This window comes from Acanthochromis polyacanthus, chromosome 6, assembly GCF_021347895.1.
Source record: "Acanthochromis polyacanthus isolate Apoly-LR-REF ecotype Palm Island chromosome 6, KAUST_Apoly_ChrSc, whole genome shotgun sequence".
Lineage (NCBI taxonomy): Eukaryota > Metazoa > Chordata > Actinopteri > Pomacentridae > Acanthochromis > Acanthochromis polyacanthus.
Genome location: NC_067118.1, coordinates 5,812,424 through 5,832,708, shown reverse-complemented (window position 1 = coordinate 5,832,708; position 20,285 = coordinate 5,812,424). Strand labels below are relative to the sequence as shown.

Here is a 20,285-nt window from a genome sequence, read left to right as displayed (position 1 = left end):
CTGATCATTTGGAGGAAAGTGACTGAAAAAAACTGACTGATAGGACAACCCAGCTAAAGGGCTACCCAGATGAGTTAAACATCAGAGAAATCAGGACAGGAATCTGGATGGAGGCAGTCAGAAGGTAGGCGTATTTCCTTGACTCCAAATTTAGGCTGTTCTTAGAGTTCTTATTAGCGCAAGACCCTTTATGCTACAATACAATGTGCTGCCTCGTGCAACTCTATTGTAAACACTTCTCTGTGTTTTACAGAACAACTTGATTAAACTCAGTTTCCATTTTGGGTTAGGGTTAACCCGAACTGCTGCCATCTTTCTTTACTTACCAATGAATCCATCAGTTTTACCTTCAGTCTGAGGAAGGGGAGGCTGAGTCTGAGAGGAGGAAGGTTCTCTGTTCTCTGAAGTCTCCCCAACATCACTGACATGCACTGACAGACAGACAGAGATTACATTCTCCATTTACTGCTTTGAATTTATATCTTTTTATTTCAGTTACAACAGACTTAGAAGGGACTTTATGTTTACATTTGTTGATGAGTTTATGGTGTTGACTAACTCTGGTTTTCTGACACCAAATTGCTCCTTCAAAGTAAAACCCAGTGTTACTCTAACATTAGTCTGGCATATCCAGACCATTTTGAAGAACAGAGTGTTCTGGCTTCACCTCATTATCTTTCTGGTATAGAGGGAAGAAGGTCTGTCTTTTTAAAGTAGCCACAGTCATCACAGTCACAGTGGTGTAGCTAAGCCCAGGATGCAGCAAACAGTGTCCCCTTAAAATAGTCAGCCAACATGGCTGCCTTGTTGCTTCATTCAAATCCTCTGAAGACTTGACATTTTCAGTGTGGTAAATCACTGATGTTTTAAAAGTATAATGTAATGTTACATAGTACAAAATACTAACATGCCAGATGGTATGCACAGAAAAAGATGGAGTACGTCCCACTACATATTATGTCAAATATGGTACGTCAGAACTGCCCAGATGTCCGACCACATTCAAACTGATTTGGTAAAATGCAAACTAACATGTTTTTCTGGTTGTTTTGACCCACATTCTATGAACAGTCATAGCATTTAACAGTGTGTCATGGAAATAGAAGTAAGTTTGAGCTGCTCAGCACCTTTTACTTCTCAGGCAAGAGGAGTTATGATTTTGATTCATAAATCCATACCATTTCATGTGACAAGAGTCATTAAAGACAAGACTGGGAGGTATATCATTCTACAGGGCATGCTTATTATGGAAAAAATAAATCTGATTAATATATATGCTCCAAATATTGATGACCCAAAGTTTTTTCATAATCTTTTTCTCACAATTTCATCTCTGTCTGGTAGCTATAGCAGGGGACTTTAATTGCACATTGAATCCGGAGTTGGACCGAGACTCAGGCATTGATACATCTCATTCTAAAAGTAGACAAACTATTCAGCATTTTATGGAGGAGCTTAATTTGACAGATATCTGGAGAGATATGAATCCCAAGGGCTTAAAATACTCTTGCTTCTCAGGTACGCAAAAATCATTTTCGCGCATTGGTTATTTTTTGGTCTCTGCCAATCTGAGACATAAAATAAAGGATTGCCATTATGACAGCATTTTAATATCGGACCATGCACCAAATTCACTAATATATGAAGATCTGAGGCTAAGGAGAGACCCCCCTAGGTGGAGATTTAAACAAAAATGGCTCCTAGACTCAGAATTTATATCTTTCATAGATAACCAAATCGATATCTTTTTTGAAACCAATGCAGATGAAACATCATCCTCTTCAAGATGGGAAGCCTTTAAGGCCTACATAAGAGGTCAGATAATTAGTTTTACGAGCTATAAGACAAAACAAACATATCAGAAAACTAAAAAGTTGGAAGCAGAGATTGAATTGTTTGAGAGGGAATACTATCAAACATTATGCCCAAATATTCATCAAAAACTTCTGTTAAAAAGAACACAGTATAACGAGCTTTCTGCCTCTAAAGCTGCTTCACATCTTTTGCATCTTAAGCAGGCATTTTATGACCAGGGGGAGAAGCCCGGTAAACTTTTAGCCTGGCGCCTTCGACAATTACAAAATGAGAAAAGTATTACCTCAGTTGAAATTAGTGATGGAAAAATTATTGTTGACCCTCTAGAAATCAATGAAACTTTTAAGATCTTTTTTAAAAAACTATACAGCTCAGAAATAACACATGTGGGACAAGAACAAAATCTCTTCTTGGATACCCTCCAAATACCCAATATCTCAGAATTAATGAATTCAGATCTCGGTGCAGCTATAACTAAAGAAGAAATATCTATAGCAATAGATCATTTGAAAACGGGCAAAACCCTGGGCCCAGATGGGTTGCCGGCAGAAATTTATAAAAAATTTAAAGCTAAATTGCTGTCCCCACTTTTCGATATGTTTTCGGAGTCATTTGAAAAAGGAACCCTCCCTGTTTCATTAAGAGGAGCCCTGATAACTTTACTACCTAAACCTGGTAAACCCCGCAACAAATGTGAAAATTTAAGACCAATAAGTCTTCTTAATGTAGATTTAAAGATACTTTGCAAAATTTTGGCTCGTAGGATGGAGAAAATATTACCCTATATAATCACCTGTGACCAGAATGGATTTATTGTAGGTAGGCAGGGATTTCATAATGTGAGACGAGTGTTGGATATTGTTTATAATCAGGAAGAAAAATCAGATACTGCTTTGCTATCATTGGATGCCGAAAAGGCCTTTGATAGAGTTGAGTGGCCCTACCTATTTGAAATATTAAAAAGATTTGGTTGTGGGGATAATTTCGGTCGGTGGGTTAAACTTTTATACAATGAACCTTATGCTGAAATAATAACAAATGGAATCATATCTAAATCATTTAAAATAAAACGGGGATGTAGGCAGGGGTGCCCTTTGTCCCCCTTATTATTTATTCTAGCAATGGAACCATTTGCCATTGCAGTGCGGTCCCATAAATATATAACTGGTCTGTCAGTCGGTCAACAGAAACACAGAATTGCATTATTTGCTGATGATGTTATTCTCTTCCTGAAAAAATTGAAAAATTCTATTCCAGCCCTGTTAGATCTAATAAACACATTTGGAAAGATATCAGGGTATAAAGTAAACAAAGACAAATCTTCACTAATGTTACTTAATTCAGAAGAAAGAAATAGTGCCGAAGCCTTGTTCCAATTCAGAAAGGTAGATTGTTTTACATATTTGGGAATTAAGATCGTGCCGTGTATAAGAGATATTGTCGGGGTTAACTACAACCCAATGGTAGACTCAATTACTTCCTCTATAGATAGATGGAACTCCCTGCCCTTATTGCTTATAGCAAGAATTAATGTTCTTAAATTAAATGTAATGCCCAAACTTCTGTACTTGTTTCAGAACATTCCATTGCCACCTCCTGTTAATTTATTCTCACTTCTAAAGAAAATGTTTGTACGTTTTTTGTGGAATAATAGACGACCAAGGCTACGCTTATCACTCCTATATCTACCGTATGATAGAGGAGGCCTTAAGTGCCCCAACCCACTCTGGTATTATTGGGCAGTGTGCTCAGTTGAGGACTATGATGTATTATTTTACAGATAAATCCTCCCCACCTTGGATGACTATGGAAAACTGTTCAATCCCTCTCCCTTTCCCTCAGTACATATACTCAGCAAAAATCAAAATGTTGAAAAAAGAGACCAAAAACCCTATCGTTAGAAATATGATTATAATTTGGCATCAGATGAAGAAATACTTGGGGGAATCCTCCTCTCTGTCACACTTCAGCCTGATATGGGGTAACCACTTTTTCCCTCCAGGCAAATCAGACTCTGGTTTTAGAAAATGGGCTGAAAAAGGTCTAAAGACAATAGGGGACCTCATGGGATCAGAGGCTGGAACTTTGATGTCATTTGAGGAGTTGATTGCCAGGTATGACATTCCAAGCAAACATCAATTTAAATTTCTACAGGTGAGAAACTTTATTAGATCCTCTCAAAACCAGTGTGTGTCGATCCCCTCACTGTCCACTTTGGAAATTGAAATGAAAAAAGATTGCCTTGGAAAGGGAATTATCTCCAGACTGTATAATATGCTGGCAGGGGGATCCTCGGAATCTTCTTTACGTAAACTTAACGCCAAGAGACAAGATTTGCAGGAGGACTTGTCCTCTGAGGATTGGGAGGAAGCATGTGCTAAAGCACAAACACAAACTACCAATACTCGCCTCAAAGTCCTGCAATATAGCTGGTTAATGAGGACATACGTGACTCCAGAAAAGCTTAGTAAGTACAATAATGACATCCCAGACTTGTGTATCAGGTGTGGAGAGGAGAGGGGGACATTTTCTCACTGTGTTTGGGAATGCAGTAAAGTCCAACAGTTCTGGTGGGAGATTAAAGAAGCATTAAAGATAATCTTAGGGATACAATTAGTCCTTGACCCTAAATTGTTTATTCTCGGTTTATATCCTGACAGATATCGTATTTCTAGAAAAATAATTACTGCCCTGGATTTATGTCTCCTGCTCGCAAAAAGAGTTATAGCAATCTCATGGAGAAGTACAAGTAAACCAAAATTCATTAACTGGATTAAAGAAATATCTACAACTTTACCGATGGAGAAGATTACTTACATTATAAAAGGGAAACGGTCACTATTTCAAAACGTTTGGGGACCTTTTATTGAATACATGGAAAATGTGGATTTGGGTGGTATGGGGAGTGAGATGGAGGAGGAGGCATAGTTATTGGTAGTCCTCTGCAGTGTCCTTTGCGATGTCCTAAAATAATATTCCTTTTTATTTCCTCCTTTCTCTTTTTCTTGTTTTGATACTCCACACTCTTATTATGGGTGAATTACGTATTTGTGTTTAACCACACAGTATAAAACAGAGAAGCCTTTGGTTTTTTGTTTTTGTTTGTTTGTTTTTTTGTTTGTTTTTTTGGGTTATTACTGTTGTTCTCTCTCTTTTTTTCCATGTTTGTATGTGGAAATACCTTAAAAACCCAATGAAAAGATAATGATGGAAAAAAAAAGTTTGAGCTGCTGAAAGCTCACAGTCAGCTGACACCACATTACTACAGACTGGTTTAGTCAGAGTTTAAGGAACATATTATGAAGTAGTATGTTCTAATTATATGCACACTGCAGGACACAGTGAACACTTTGTGAGGTCAACTGTAGTATGTATTTAAATTTAAAGGTTTGTGATTTGGAAAGCAGCTGCTTCAACATGTCTCTGCCCTTACTGAGAGCTGATTGGTCAGCTTCTCTCTGGTTGTACACTGCAGGACCACTCCCAGCAAAACAGTATGAAAGAGGAATCTTCAGAAACTGCCTGATCGATTCAAAATTTGATGAGGACAGGTGGGACATGCTTTGCTTCCACAGAAGGTCAGCTCAAACAGAACTCATTTCGGTGTCATATCAAGGTTTAACCAGCAGGGGACAGCATTAAGTCCATAGGGTTGATCAGTAGATTTTACAGAGGACCTGACCTCATATGTGGACACAGGAAGAACTGACAGAACCTGAACTCTTTCAAACTGTAGCAGCATCATCATACATCATTCTGACTGAAATGATATCATATTGTTCTTGTCTTCTGACTGACCTTCTGGTCCTGAGCTGCTGGCAGCCAGCCTCTGCAGCAGATCATTCCTGGAGATCTTCTCTAAAACCACCCTGGTCACCTGCACAGCTCTCTGATCTCCATAAGTCTCCACCATCACATCCACAGTTTTACACCTGTTTGTTGTCTGTAGCTGGCTCTTTGTGATGGCTGGGAGGCCTTGAACATTGTTGGGCTGGCGTAGGAAAAACTGGAATGTAGACAGCTCATCATCATCCAGATCAGCCAGGATCTTATAGAGCACCTCTGATGTCATCGTGGCTCCCTGATGAAGTCAAAGAACATGTCAGCAGTTAATGGACAGTTGTGTTGATGGTGTGATGGAGGTTGTTGCGTAGCAGCAGGACTGCAGTTAATCCTACAGAATCACTGACAGCAACATTGAGGGGAACCAGCAGGGGGCGCTCACTGGTGTCTGTTAAATATGACTCATAGAAGTCACTCTGCAGTCACTGGGCCACAAGACAAAGATGATCCCACACTATTACACTTTGACCAGCAGCGGCCCCAAATAAACATGAACTCTGATCCTTCACAGAACAAGTCCAGGGTCAGAATCAGACTGGAGTCCAGGATCAGAGCCTGAGAAGAAATAAAGTTTTCACTGATGGACATCCTATCAGTCAGTCCTCGTCCTGTCAACAGTCTGAAGGAAACAGTCTTTCTGTTAAAGCGTGGCTAGAGGCAGTTACAAGGTTTAAACTCTACAGAAAGGTAAAAATGCTGAGCTGGTCGGCTTATGATCCTCACTTCACCCCAACACTGTTTGATCATAGATTCAAGCAGTGGGTCCAATGCCACCATATCACTGCATTTAGTAGAATTATGTTAAATGGGGAAACTGAGAGCTTCTCGGGTATGAGCCAAGCACACAAACTCAACAGTCAGGACTTCTATAGATAACTACAAGTACAGCATTTGTAATGAGCTCAGAGATCCACAATCTAAACCTTGCTCACAGCTGACTCAGACTTTCATAGACGCCTACAAGGAGGAGAACACTAAAAGGATTATGGGTAAATTAGGAAATGCCATTGTATCAATGAAAGAAGATTGGACTGATTCTGTCTGAACATGCTGGAAGAAGGATATGAGGGTGGAAGTTCCTGAGGAGGCTTGGTTGCAGGCCTGGAAGTCTCAGTGCTCAACTACTCCTAATCTCGTTGTACCCGGTACAATGACAATAAAGGCTATTCTATTCTATTCTATTGTAACTCTCTGACCTGGAGGGACTTCTGTTGGAAGTCACTGATCGACTTTTTTAGAACACCAAAACAGAAATCCAAAATGACTAAGACTCAGCATGTTCGAGTGGTCTGCTGTCCAGGAATCTAACAATCATCACCTCTAAAACATCTTCTCTGCTGCATCCAAAAAATCCATAACCAAATGCTGGTTGCAGAGAGACCCCTAACTATGGACCTTTCAATAAGAACTGTCAACCACATACCTCCATAGAGATCAGGACTTCTAGCCTTTGTCAACAAAGAGACAAAGGGGAAGGAGTTTGGAGGACATGGGACTGTTACTTGTTGGATGCTAGCATTGAAGAAGAAACTGTGAGCCGTATTGTAACTTCATTAGGCTCAGACGATACTCATCTCAGACCTCCCTGTATTATGTGTTGGAACTATTTTTGTTCTACATGTAACCCACTTCTGAGTATGTACACGTCACTACCTAGGTTAGTAGGAGCTAGGAGAAAGAGAAATAACCACTGGACACAGGTATAAGTTGTTATTGTGAAGTTTTAGTTTTAGAAAACTATTTAAACAGTGCACAACATCAGTACAGTACAATATCTACGGGCCCATTAAACTCAGAAAAAACATAAAATGTGCATTTGAAGTCTTCCTGTGGAACTGCTTCATTGTAGATTCAATCAGAGTTCAGGTCAATAAGAGAAGGGAATAGTCAAAGTCAAGCAAAAGTATCCAAGTGGCTCTCGTTGGTGTTGGTCAGTGGGACTGACACAATCCTATCACAGAATCCGCTGAATGGTGTGGTGGAGGCTCAAAGTTGGACTGGGAGGCTTGCCATCAACTGGATCGCTGGTCAACCTCGTTAGACACAACTGATTTGTATCTTCTGAACAATCTGAGAATCCGTCTATTGAGAGCTTTGAATGATGGTTCTCTGTTCAGGTTTTACTTGTGACTGTTAAACAGCTGAAAGCATCAAACTTTCTGAGAGCCAGAAGAATGAATCTAAACAACACATTAATTTCATAGAAGAAAATACTGGACACTGAAAGATGAATAATAATGTCAGTATTATTGGAAATGTGTACAGCTTCAGGATCATGTGCAATATTCATTTACTTCCTCAGTATCTTCACCAGTTTGACTTCAGACTTTCCATTCTCATCTTATTTCAGCTCAATTATTTGGATTCTCAGTAATATTTCATCCTTATTTCTTATTGATTTTTGTTGAGTCATTTTGTTTTATGAACAATCCCTGGCACAAGAATGTCCTTCAGGTTAATGCTTTTCTATCTGGTAAAGAATCAGAGCCTCATATCAGGCTTTAATTTTTACACTGAGCCTGTTCAGAGTCCAGACCAAACACTGACTGCTACTAAACGGCTCATTATTGCAATTAATGTCTCTGATGGACTCCACATACATTTCATTCTTCAACTTTTCAACAAAACACAAACTTCTGTGAGGAGTCTTCTGATAACATTTCTGCTGACAGTAATAAAAGCTGTAATCTTGGATTTCTTTCTGCTCTATTTCACTATTTATCAGTGTTTTCAGTCTGAAGCATGAAAACAGCTCTGAGGTCTGGACTACCAAGCAGGATCTGAGCTCATGGAGGGAACTTCCATGTTACTGTCTTCCTGTGGAACTGCTTCATTGCAGATCCAGTGTCCTTTTATTGTGGGCAGTCTAAGGCACACCTGTGCACTAATCATGGTGTCTAATCAGCATCTTCATATGGCACACCTGTGAGGTGGGATGGATTATCTCAGCAAAGGAGAAGTGCTCACTATCACAGATTTAGACAGATTTGTGAACAATATTTGAGCGAAATGGTGATATTGTGTATGTGGAAAAAGTTTGAGATCTTTGAGTTCATCTCATAAAAAATTGGAGCAAAAACAAAAGTGTTGCGTTTTTATTTTTATTGAGTGTAGATTCTGATATTGCTGTAAAGAACAATTTTGGAGATGTGCACTCGTGTTGAAATAAATCCACGTTGTGAAGCAACCCTTACCTGCACTGAATTGGAAATATTTCAGAAAAATACACTGAATTACAAGACTTTACAGAACGGTGTGCTATTGTAGACTTAATATGTAAGGTTATAATTACATGATTTTAATAATAATAGGTTGTGATCTAAAGTGGGCCGCTCCGAGGCATGAAACTCCAGGACTGAAAATGAGTCCCACTCCGGCCCTGGTTTGAACAGCAACATCTCAAGTATAAAATATAAAAGCCTGACATGTTCAGTTATTTCTCATTATGTCATTCACTCAGAATCTACAATGTTGGAAAATGTTAGATCAAATAATCTCTGGTTCTGTGTGAGTTGAGAACCATTTTAAATCTCCAGAACTCTCTTTAACTTGCATTAGGCGAATACCAATAAATTTGACTGCAGACTCGGTCAGTCAATGCTGTAAACTGATTTCCCACAACTCTTTTCTTTAGCTGCTGGATCAGAACGGAACTTCTGCAACAAACACACGTCGACATTGAACGGAGGACATGATGAACAGCTGTCTGTCCTGACTGTCCAGTTGCAGTTAAAGTGCAGTGAAGGTGGAGCTTTCATTTGTTGACAGAATCTACCAAGTTTAACAGAGAAAGCTGCTGTTCTTACCTTTATAAGGAGCTTCACACGGAGACAACCATCTGTATCTCAACATTTATTAAAGAGGAACTAAAGCTTTAGCAAGAGACCATCAGTTTCCTGTTTAAGCTTTGACAGGAAACAGTCAATCTCGAGCAAACCTCTGAGTGTTGAGCTTGTTCATTTTTTGAGACAGAAGACAAAATATTTCTCTCCAATTAAGCTGTTCATTTTCTCTTATCAGTGTCTCAAAAAAAAGTCTTGTATAAGGACATTTTCTGTGTGAAAGATCACCCAGAAAAGGATGAAGTCTGATATGAACACATTTTATTCTACAATGTGATTGGCTAAAGATGGGGATAAACCGTGGTTTAGACTTCGATCTCCCATCAGTTGGTGCACAGATGTGTCCATATATCTTGGCACACGATTCATCCAATCTCCAAGAACCACATCCTGTAAAAGAACCTCCTAGAACCTCTTCCTGTCTATCTAGTCCTTTATTAGCTGTGATGTAATGCAGCTACTGGTGGTGTCTCATAGGGAGGATTTTTATGGGTTCACAGTTTCGATGCAATTAGTTGTTACCTTCTAAGGAAAGAGGAATAAACTGTGAAGCCAAATCTCTTTTATCTTTAGGTGTGTGTGTGTGAAACATGTCCCTGGTTGTGTCCCTCATGTATTCAGTCCTTCAGAGCCTGGGGTTAATGCTGGAATCCATCGCTCTCCCTTAAAGGTCAAACACAACTCATTAATTGCACGATAAACAGTATTAATATCAATGTTGTAATACCCATGTGTGATTTCAATTTCAGCGTTCAGCTAGCAGTGCCTTTAAAATAATAAATCCTATCAATCCCTCCTTTCAGAAACTTCATCTCATCACAGAAATCCTCCACATCCAAATAATGTTCAGGTGTGTTGAAGAGGCAGCTGATAAGATGGTGATGAGTCAGTTAATCAGAGTACGCAAGCAGGTGATCCAACAACATCCACAACCTGTTAGTGTTCCAGCAGAGGTGGCAATAAAAACCATAAATGAAAGAAAGATCACTTTGTGCTTCCTAGATACACCAGTCATCCAGTCTCCAGAGGGGTCAGAGAGCTCTGCCATCTGCTGTGAGAGAGTTCCAAGTCCTTCTAATGCTCTGGTCACTGAGCCACCAGGAGCTGTGTTATTGGGAACAGAGTAGAGCACACAGCACCAAACAGCACAGATACCACCAGTCTCTGTCAGCAGCAGATCCAAACCCATCCTGTTGTGTAGAGCCATCAGGGATGTGGCTGATATCTGCTCAGATAAAGCAGTCTCTGCATATCGCAATGAATGTATTTAATGTAGTCCACATTTTTGTTAACATTCACCCAAATTTGACATTTTTATTATTCTACAGTCAGAAAATGATGAGAAATGTCATCAAATGTGAATTGCAGTTTGTCAAAGCCGCATCCAAACACCTCAATAATAACTGCTCAGAAAATAAATCAGTCCAATGGAAGGATCTTTACGACCACTAGGTAGTGGAATAAATGAGCGTTTACACCTTAATAGTTTGAACATTCCAGCAACAGTCAGTCCATTGTTAAATCAAATGTCAAAAACAGATTAATCACAGATACTCATTTATTTTTGACATCATATCAACAACGTATTACAAACATAATACTGTGGACTGGTTATGATCTGATTGTTTCCACATTAAAATATTTGGTGAAAATGAGATCTATTTGTTAAAAATGTCATGATGTGTCCAAACAACATCTAAATAATCACAAATTATGAGGAAATAAACAAGTAAAAATGATTTAAAGCAAAGAAAAAGTGGTGAAATGTTTTAGATTTTACGCCAAATGACTCATGATCATCAAAATAGTAAATATATCTGTAGAAACATCTTTCTCTCACAATTCTGTCAAATGTGTTTGTGAATAATATTAATGGCTTCTTGTGTCTTTGGGAAATGAAAATCACCTCAAATATGTATTTAGTCCTCAAATAAAAGTCCTCAGAGTTCTGGATTCATGCTGCTGGTTTTGTGTCTTTTAACTTCGAGCTTTTAATCGTGTCACCTTCGGCTCCAAACTCCTCGTCTGTGGATTTTATTAACAGAACAGAAGGAAACTAAAATGTGAGCTTTGAACTGGAGCTGCTGTAATTAAAGAGTTTGACCACATGAGGGCGACATTCAGTCATTAAAGCATCAGGAATCAATACTTACTTTTTTGTCGTTTTGTGTCTTATTTTTGTCATATTTTGTCTTCTTTTTGTTGTTTTTTGTCTTTTGTTGTCTGACTTTTATTATTTGTCTGACGTTTTTGTTGTTTTCTTTCTCATTTTTGTCGTTTTGTTGGTTTTGTCTCGCTTGTGTTTTTTGCCTATTTTTATCGTTTTGTAACTTGATTTTGTCATTTCTTGTCTTGTTTTTGTCTTTTTGTGTGTCGCTTGTGTCATTTGTCGATTTCTTTGTCACTTTGTAACTTTTTTGTCAAATTTTCGTCTTTGTTTTGTTTCATGTTGTTTGTTTTTTGTTTTTGTTGTGTTGTGTTTTTTGTCTCGCTTATGTTTTTTTGTCTATTTTTATGTTTTGTTCCTTTTTTCTCATTTTTTGTCTTGTTTGTGTCCATTTTGTTGTCGTGTTATAATTTTTTGTCGAATTTCTGTCATTTTGTGTTTTGCTGTATTGATTGTTTTGTGTGCTACTTTTGTTGTTTTGTTTCTTTTTTGTTTCACTTGTGATTTGTCTGTTTTTTGTGTTTTGTTCTTTTATTGTCATTTTGTAGTCTAATTTTGTTCTGTGTTGTTTGTCTCGTTTTTTCTTCCTCGTTTTTGTTGTTTTGTCCTTTTGTGTCGCTTGTGTTATTTTTCCATATTATTGTCAGTTTATATCTGTTTTGTCTAATTTTTAAAATTTCTTTTGTTTCGTGTCGTTTTTTGTCTCATTTTTTTCCATTTTGTCTTGTTTTTGTTGTGTTCTTTTTCGATTTATTCCCTGTGTATTTATTCTGTATGTCTGCGGTGGACATGAAGTATTTCTCCTCTATGTTGCAGTTTTTCTCATGGTTGTTTGCAGTATTTGTCCTGTATGTCACAGTATTTCTCCTGGTTGATTGCAGTCTTCCTCATTTACGTTTTCAGCATTTCTCCTGTATGTCTCAGTTTTATCCTGTTTGTTTGCAGTAATCTCATATACAGTGGGTACAGAAAGTATTCATACCCCTTGAAATGTTTCACTCTGTGTCATTGCAGCCATTTGCCAAAATCAAAAAAGTTCATTTTATTTCTCATTAATGTACACTCAGCACCCCATCTTGACAGAAAAAAACAGAAATGTAGAAATTTTTGCAAATTTATTAAAAAAGAAAAACAGAAATATCACATGGTCAGAAGTATTCAGACCCTTTGCAGCGACATTCATATTTAACTCGCATGCTGTCCATTTCTTCTGATCCTCCTCCAGATGGTTCTGCTTCTTTATTGGAGTCCAGCTGTGTTTAATTAAACTGATTGGACTTGATTAGGAAAGGCACACACCTGTCTATATAAGACCTTACAGCTCACAGTGCATGTCAGAGCAAATGAGAATCATGAGGTGGAAGGAACTGCCCAAGGAGCTCAGAGACAGAGTTGTGGCAAGGCACAGATCTGGCCAAGGTTACAAAAGAATTTCTGCAGCACTCAAGGTTCCTCAGAGCACAGTGGTCTCCATAATCCTCAAATGGAAGAAGTTTGGGACGACCACAACTCTTCCTAGACCTGGCCGTCCAGCCAAACTGAGCAATGGTGGGAGAAGAGCCTTGGTGAGAGAGGTAAAGAAGAAGCCAAAGATCACTGTGGCTGAGCTCCAGAGATGCAGTCAGGAGATAGGAGAAAGTTCCACAAAGTCAACTATCACTGCAGCCCTCCACCAGTCGGGGCTTTATGGCAGAGTGGCCCGACGGAAGCCTCTCCTCAGTGCAAGACACATGAAAGCCCGCATAGAGTTTGAAAAAACACATGAAGGACTCCCAGACTATGAGAAATAAGATTCTCTGGTCTGATGAGACCAAGATTGAACTTTTTGGTGTTAATTCTAAGCGGTATGTGTGGAGAAAAGCAGGCACTGCTCATCACCTGTCCAATACAATCCCTACAGTGAAACATGGTGGTGGAGCATCATGTTGTGGGGGGGGGGGGGGGGGGTGTTTCAGCTGCAGGGACAGGACGACTGGTTGCAATTGAAGGAAGGATGAATGTGGCCAAGTACAGAGATATCCTGGAGGAAAAGCTCTTCCAGAGTGCTCAGGACCTCAGACTGAGCCGAAGGTTCACCTTTCAACAGGACAATGACCCAAAGCACACAGCTAAAATAACAAAGGAGTGGCTTCAGAACAACTCTGTGACCGTTCTTGACTGGCCCAGCCAGAGCCCTGACCTAAACCCAATTGAGCATCTCTGGAGAGACCTCAAAATGTCTGTCCACCAACGTTCACCATCCAACCTGACAGAACTGGAGAGTATCTGCAAGGAAGAATGGCAGAGGATCCCCAAATCCAGGTGTGAAAAACTTGTTGCGTCATTCCCAAGAAGACTCATGGCTGTACGAGCTGAAAAGGAGCTTCTACTCAATACTGAGCACAGGGTCTGAATACTTCTGACCATGTGATATTTCAGTTTTTCTTTTTTAATAAATTTGCAAAAATTTCTACATTTCTGTTTTTTTCTGTCAAGATGGGGTGCTGAGTGTACATTAATGAGAAATAAAATGAACTTTTTTAATTTTGGCAAATGGCTGCAATGACACAGAGAGTGAAACATTTCAAGTGGTCTGAATACTTTCTGTACCCACTGTATGTTTTCAGTATTTTTCCTATATGTTCTTCATATTTCCTCTGTTATATCTACAGTATCTCTCCTGAATGTCTGCAGTATTTCACTTGTATGTTTGCAGTATTCATCCTGCATGTCTGCAATGTGCATGAAGTATTTCTCCTGTATGTTTGGATTATTTCACCTGTAATTGTGCAGTACTTGTCCTCCATGTCTGCATTGTTCTCCTGTAAGTCTGCAGTGTGTATGAACTATTACTCCTGTATGTTTGTAGTATTTTTCCTGTATGTCTGCAGTATTTATTGTGCATGTTTACAGTATTTCTCTTGCAAGGCTGCAGTATTTGTCCTGTATGTCTGCAGTACTCCTCTCATATGTTCATTTTGTATTTGTCATGTATGTTTGTAGTATTTCTCTTGTATATCTGCAGTGTGTCTGGAGTGTTCATGAAGTAGTTCCCCTTTAGGTTTTCTGTATTTCTTCTGTATGTTTAGAGGGTGCATAAAATATTTCTCCTATATGTTTGCAGTATTTACCTGTGTGTCACAGTATTTCTCTTGTATTTCACAGTGTTTCTCCTGTATGTTTTCAGCATGTTGTTGGGAGGTTTGATTGTGGCATTTCTCCTTTATGTGTGCAGTATTTCTCCTGCAAGTCTGCAGTATTCCTCCTGTATGGCTGCAGAATGCAGGAGGTATTTCTCCTGTCTGTAGTATTTCTCCTTTATGTCTACTGTATGTCTGCAGTGTGCATGAACTATTTCACCTGTATGTTGTCAGTATTTGTCCTGTATGTTTGCTAGGGCTGGACCCGAATATCCTGAATATCCCAATATTCATTCGCTATTAATTTTGGTATTCGAATATTCGCTGGGGCAGGTGACGCATCACAGGTAAAGTAAATAACACATCCAACTTCTTGTAATTTATTTATTTTATGAAGTTGTACTGTTTTAATTGATATACAGTTTATGGACGAAAGACGGTACTGCTTAGCTTGCAGGCTAACGAGCCGGGCCGGTGACACATTAGCCTTCTAATGCAAGGAGGCTAATAAGAAGGCTTAATAACAAAACAAACATAATTTGAGATTATGAATCGTGGCAACTGGCGTATGAATCAGCCCATTGTATAGCTTAAATTGCTGTAAATTAAGTCCAGTTTTAGTTCTTTGCAAACTCGGACACGTGCTTTAGTTTAGTTTACAACGAATCTCGCAGAGAGTCAGTCAATGGATCGATGGACTATCATACACACATTATGACGTGTGTATTTTCGTCGTTTTATCTGCCATAAAGTTTGATTTTACTGGTTATGGGGAGCGTTTTTGTGGCGGTGCCACAGAGACGAGAGCTGGGACACCGGGTTATTTTCTCCGTGTAAAGAGTTTCAAGTCGTTTATTATTTAACCACAACTATAACTCTGAAGCTGTTTAATCAAGGTTAAAAAATAGAAAAAGAACCATAAGGCAAATGTCTCTTGGCCTCTTGGATCAGAGCGACATCGCTAGCAGTGGTCTGTTATTCAGAAATAACAGACAACACTCAATAGAGTCTTATAATAATGCTTATTATTTAAAAGCAGTCATATGCCCGAGATCAGGTGCACAAGTGTGTTTTGACATTTGCAGTGTACCTGCAAATGTCAGGCCAGGCGAACAGGGAACTTCAGGAGAAGCTGCTGTTGGACAGGAAGTTCAGTCAGTAAGGCAGCCTTAGCAGGCAGTGCAACCACCGACAAGATCCCAGAACACTGGACTGTCAGTAAAACAAAAAATGGTCCGGTAGGGTCATTTATTGCATTCCTAGTTCAGGCACATTTGGCCATAATAGGTCCCTGAGTCCGATTCAATCAGAAGGTAGAGAACAGCTGTAGATTTTTTAATTTTAATTTGCAAACTACTGCACAAAATAATGAAAAAATAGTTGTTTGTTTGTGTTTTTGTTGATGGAATATAAAAGATGAGAATAATGGTACGCCATCTTTTTAGTACTTTTCCAGGATTTTTTCAAAAGGAGGCAAGGGGCAAAAGGCGCTTTGCACCATTCAGGACTAAAGAATCTGGAAAGAGCTTTTTGGTGAATTTTTTTCTTCTTAACAAGCAATATGAAAAAACACCAAAAGGTGAAGAGAAACTGCCACTAATGTTGGCTGGCCTTGGAAAACGTTCTCTATCCATATCTGAAAACATTACACATTCGGAGGTACGTCACTATTAATTTATTGCTTTTTGTCAAGTCATGTCTGAAGAGAAAAACACACATATTAGAATTCATCTTGACATGTGATTTAATTAATATTTGCATGATGAAATAAACAGTAGGTCATAAATATGTCATTGCAATAAATCTTTGACTATTGTCCATCTCTTCAGTTTTCAGATTTGCTTTTTAGTGCATATCCAAGACTAGCAAATATCTGTGGTGGCTGGATGCTGCACAAGTCCACAGGTATGTAGGCATATATACACTGGATTAATGTTGTTTCAGAATATTCTATATATGAGTATGAATGTGAGTGAATGTTGGGTGGTCGTCGAAAGAGCCGTTTGGCGCATTGGTGATTGCCTACCAAGCTTCCGTCAGTCTGCCCCAGCGCAGCTGTGTCTACACATGTGACTTACTACCACCAGCATGAATGTGGTGTGAATGACTAAATGTAAAGTGCTTTGGGTGCCTGAAAAAGTAATATATAAATCCAATACATTATGAGTTGTTACTCTATGTTCAGGTGTTTTCAGTATCCATGATATTATAATTTTAGGTGGTGATGGACGGCAGAGCTTAGTTGTTATTCCTCCAGATCTCCATGGATACAATGGCCAGCAACTAAAAGCAGTGAGCGGGAATGGAAAATACACATTGTACATTTCTCCTTTACAAGAAGAAATTGATACTATTCCATTACCACCGGAAGCAAAGGAGTTTGAGAACATGCCCAAAGCATATTCTCTATTCTGATGTGACTAAACAGACCAGTTGTCTTCATATTGGTCTGTAATCTAACTCTGACCTTCCTCCAACTCCAACATATACCTGAAGATCAGAGAGAATCCTCAGAAGTGATGCTGGCACTGCCTGCATGTACTGCTGCTCTGTCGGTGTCACTTCTCCTGACGTCAGTAAACCTTCCTCACAACCTAAGTCATCAGAGTCTCCAGTGTGTCTCTCTGTGTCTGCCTCCTCATCCTCTCTCCACCTCGCTGAACTTCCACAACAAATCTGTTCATAGTTTAGAGGCTGGAGTTCTACATGTGACAGAAAGAAAACAAGGAACACAAAGGAACATATTTGAATACATGTACATCATTATAAATATAAATAATTGATTTTTTAAAGTCACAAATGGATAAAATGTGACAATTCAAAGCATTCACCATTCTGGACATATTATCATTTTTATTGCTTTGAAAGATTAAATCATGTTAAATATAATTTGATGATCCAGGTGAAAAAACTTAAATAAAATTTGAAATAAGGAACTTAATAAACAATAAACCCTTTAAAGTGACTAATTAAACCCAGATGCAGCCACTGGATGTCATGGTTGTTCTGTTTCCATAAAGCTGCAGGATTTACAGTGAAAAATGAACCAACAGTGAGGAAAAATGTGACAGGAACAACATGGAGGGAATATTTTTATTGTAACCTGACGTTGACCTTTAAAGCTGCTGTCCGGAGTTTCCGTTTGTTTTCAATTTATGTATCATTTTTTAACAAAGCTTAAATGTGTTAGTCTAGTTCGATACTATAATATAAAGTTAGTATAACGCGATATGAAAATTTATTCCTGAGCTCCGCCTTCCTCTCATAGACCCCCATGTTATTCCAAAAAGCGCCGGTCGCTGCCGACCAATCAAGTTCGAGCTTCAGCTTTGTCATGCTGTCAATCAACGGTTACGCGCACAGCAAGCAAACCCATGCAGAGGTGGGCGAGCTACACACTACGCAACCGCGCGCACATTTGTTTTGCTTGTGGAGGAGAGAGCATCAGGGCTCAGCAACTTCCAGAAAAGTTACCAATCCCATGGCTTGTCAGGCCAAGAGACTGCAGGACGTTTTTTGGCTCGGGGTGCTCACCTCGCTCCCCGACCACGGCCTCCATAGCCCGCCTGACGGCTTCGTTTAGATGCCCGACCTCTGGAGGAAGATGTTGGGGCGTCTGGGACATACTCTTCGTCAGAGGAGTCATGCAATTCTGAACTCTAGATAGAAACAAATAAACAATCTAACACATATACACGCGTAAATGCACTAAGTTTGATAAACAGCGTCATCCAGAGGGATACACGAGTGTAATCACATATTGAAACTTTACTAGTTCGTCCTTGCAGATTCATGTTATTTTGGTATTAGGACAAGTTAGACTCAATACAGCATTCTAACGTAATTCCTTTATTATTTACTAAATGTACTAAATGTAGAAGAGGGGAAAACAGAAAAACAGGCGAGATGCTGCAGCACTCCGGGCACTTCTCTCATGTACTGCGCGCGTGCACAAATAAAGGGGCGAAATCAGAGGGAGGGACCAACAGTGTTTTGGGAGACGCTGTGATTCAAACTCCGGACAGCAGCTTTAATAGTGTCAACCTGCTGCAGTGTCTCATAGTAACTAGTAGTTACACTTTCACTGCTAAACTGGAGGAAAACAGTGGATCAAAATATATCTAAAAATGTTTAGTAAAACATAAAGACCAGATCCTGTTTAAACTGCCAATGTTCAATTCAATGTCTAGTTTATTTTCTTTTCTTTTTTTTTTTTAAAAAAGAGAGAAATATGTTTTTCTTATTGTGTTATTTTTTTCAAAAAAATTTGACTTGAGTTGGTGAATAAAGTGAAGGAGGTTTGTTACTGTTGCATATTTAAACAGTTTACAGCTTGTTGTTGTCATGGTGACTACATGATGGCTATTTAAAATGCTTTAGCAAACCAACTTTTGCAATATCTTTTTTTTGCAGGACATTAAAGCATGAATAACAAAACATATATATTTATGAAAAAGCAACACAACAGCTCACAGAAAGACCTGATCTTCACATCTGTACATGGAACATATTTAGCAAATATATTTAAAAAACATTTAAAAGATGAATTATCCTGACTAACTTTACAGTTTGAACTTTGCAAGAAACACTTAAATTTTCAATAAAAACAATAAACTTCGTCAAAATTACTGCAATAGTATATAAAGAAATTATTTAAATGATGATTCTGATTTACTTCAACCTGGTGTATTTCCCTTTAATGTGACTGTTGTGGTTCTGTGGGTGGTGTTAACTTTGTGTTCACCTCAGTTCTCTGAATCTGCAAACTTATCATGACCCACAGAGACACAATAATGGAAATGAAACCAAATGGAAATACAGCAGAATTATGCTTGAAGAGAAGCTAAACTAAAACATTTTGACAGCACAGTTATAACATAAAGGAATGAGTCACAAATTCTCCTAAAACAGCTGCAACTGTTACACTACTGATGTAGAACAACAGGAGAGTCCAGAGGAGGTGAAGCTTCTCTGATGTTGTTGACAGACGTCACATCTGTCTGAAGGGGCAGTAGAGGATGTTATCTGCATCACCACAGGGGGCGCTGTTGAGAGAGGAGGCAACAACGTTAGAAAAATTCACCTCAGTGTAATTGAGTTCACTGCAGTCGTTTTCAGCCTGAAAGAAAAGAGGAAGATGAATCTTAAGACCTTTATTTTGGAAGGAAATTCACTTTTTCCTGCTCACGCAAACTATAAAACATCTACAGAAACACTCAGAAAAGTTTTTCTTCTTACACACAAATTAAAATGTTTATATATACATTTTATGTATCAAAGCTCCACTAAACCATTTAGACTCAATCTTGTTCTGTTCATCCTCTGGTTGTAAAATACATCTCTACGCTGACAGCACCATGTTTTACTTGAGTGAAGATATTGTACATTGTTCTGTCAAATACTTTCAATATTGCTTTGCTGTCATTTCCAAACAGGTGAAATGAACCATTTCAATCTGGATTCCGCTTACAACACAGCACTGAAACAGCCCTTCTCAAA

At 38.7% G+C, this 20,285-nt stretch overlaps 2 protein-coding genes and 1 long non-coding RNA gene across 30 annotated transcripts in view; 1 reads left to right on the top strand and 2 right to left on the bottom strand.

The window, feature by feature from the left end:
* LOC110950027 (NACHT, LRR and PYD domains-containing protein 12-like) overlaps positions 1-9,549 on the bottom strand; it is a 67,890-nt gene extending 58,341 nt beyond the window's left edge. For 22 of the 28 annotated variants that reach the window (XM_051949987.1, XM_051949980.1, XM_051949963.1 and 19 more), the window contains exons 1-3: positions 9,465-9,549; positions 5,614-5,896; positions 327-431 (exon numbers count right to left, since the gene is read on the bottom strand). In XM_051949987.1, coding sequence (XP_051805947.1) covers positions 327-431; positions 5,614-5,887 — 379 coding nt within the window. In that variant the 5' untranslated portion in view covers positions 5,888-5,896; positions 9,465-9,549. The remainder of the gene's footprint in view (positions 1-326; positions 432-5,613; positions 5,897-9,464) is intronic. The other 6 variants (XM_051949984.1, XM_051949991.1, XM_051949988.1 and 3 more) reach the window with 3 other exon arrangements.
* LOC110960721 (uncharacterized) overlaps positions 1-20,285 on the top strand; it is a 435,352-nt gene that overhangs the window by 34,146 nt on the left and 380,921 nt on the right. The window lies entirely within an intron of this gene.
* LOC127534550 (uncharacterized) overlaps positions 19,064-20,285 on the bottom strand; it is a 532,033-nt gene continuing 530,811 nt past the window's right edge. The window contains exon 4 of the long non-coding RNA XR_007942704.1: positions 19,064-19,831. This is a non-coding gene — a long non-coding RNA (uncharacterized LOC127534550). The remainder of the gene's footprint in view (positions 19,832-20,285) is intronic.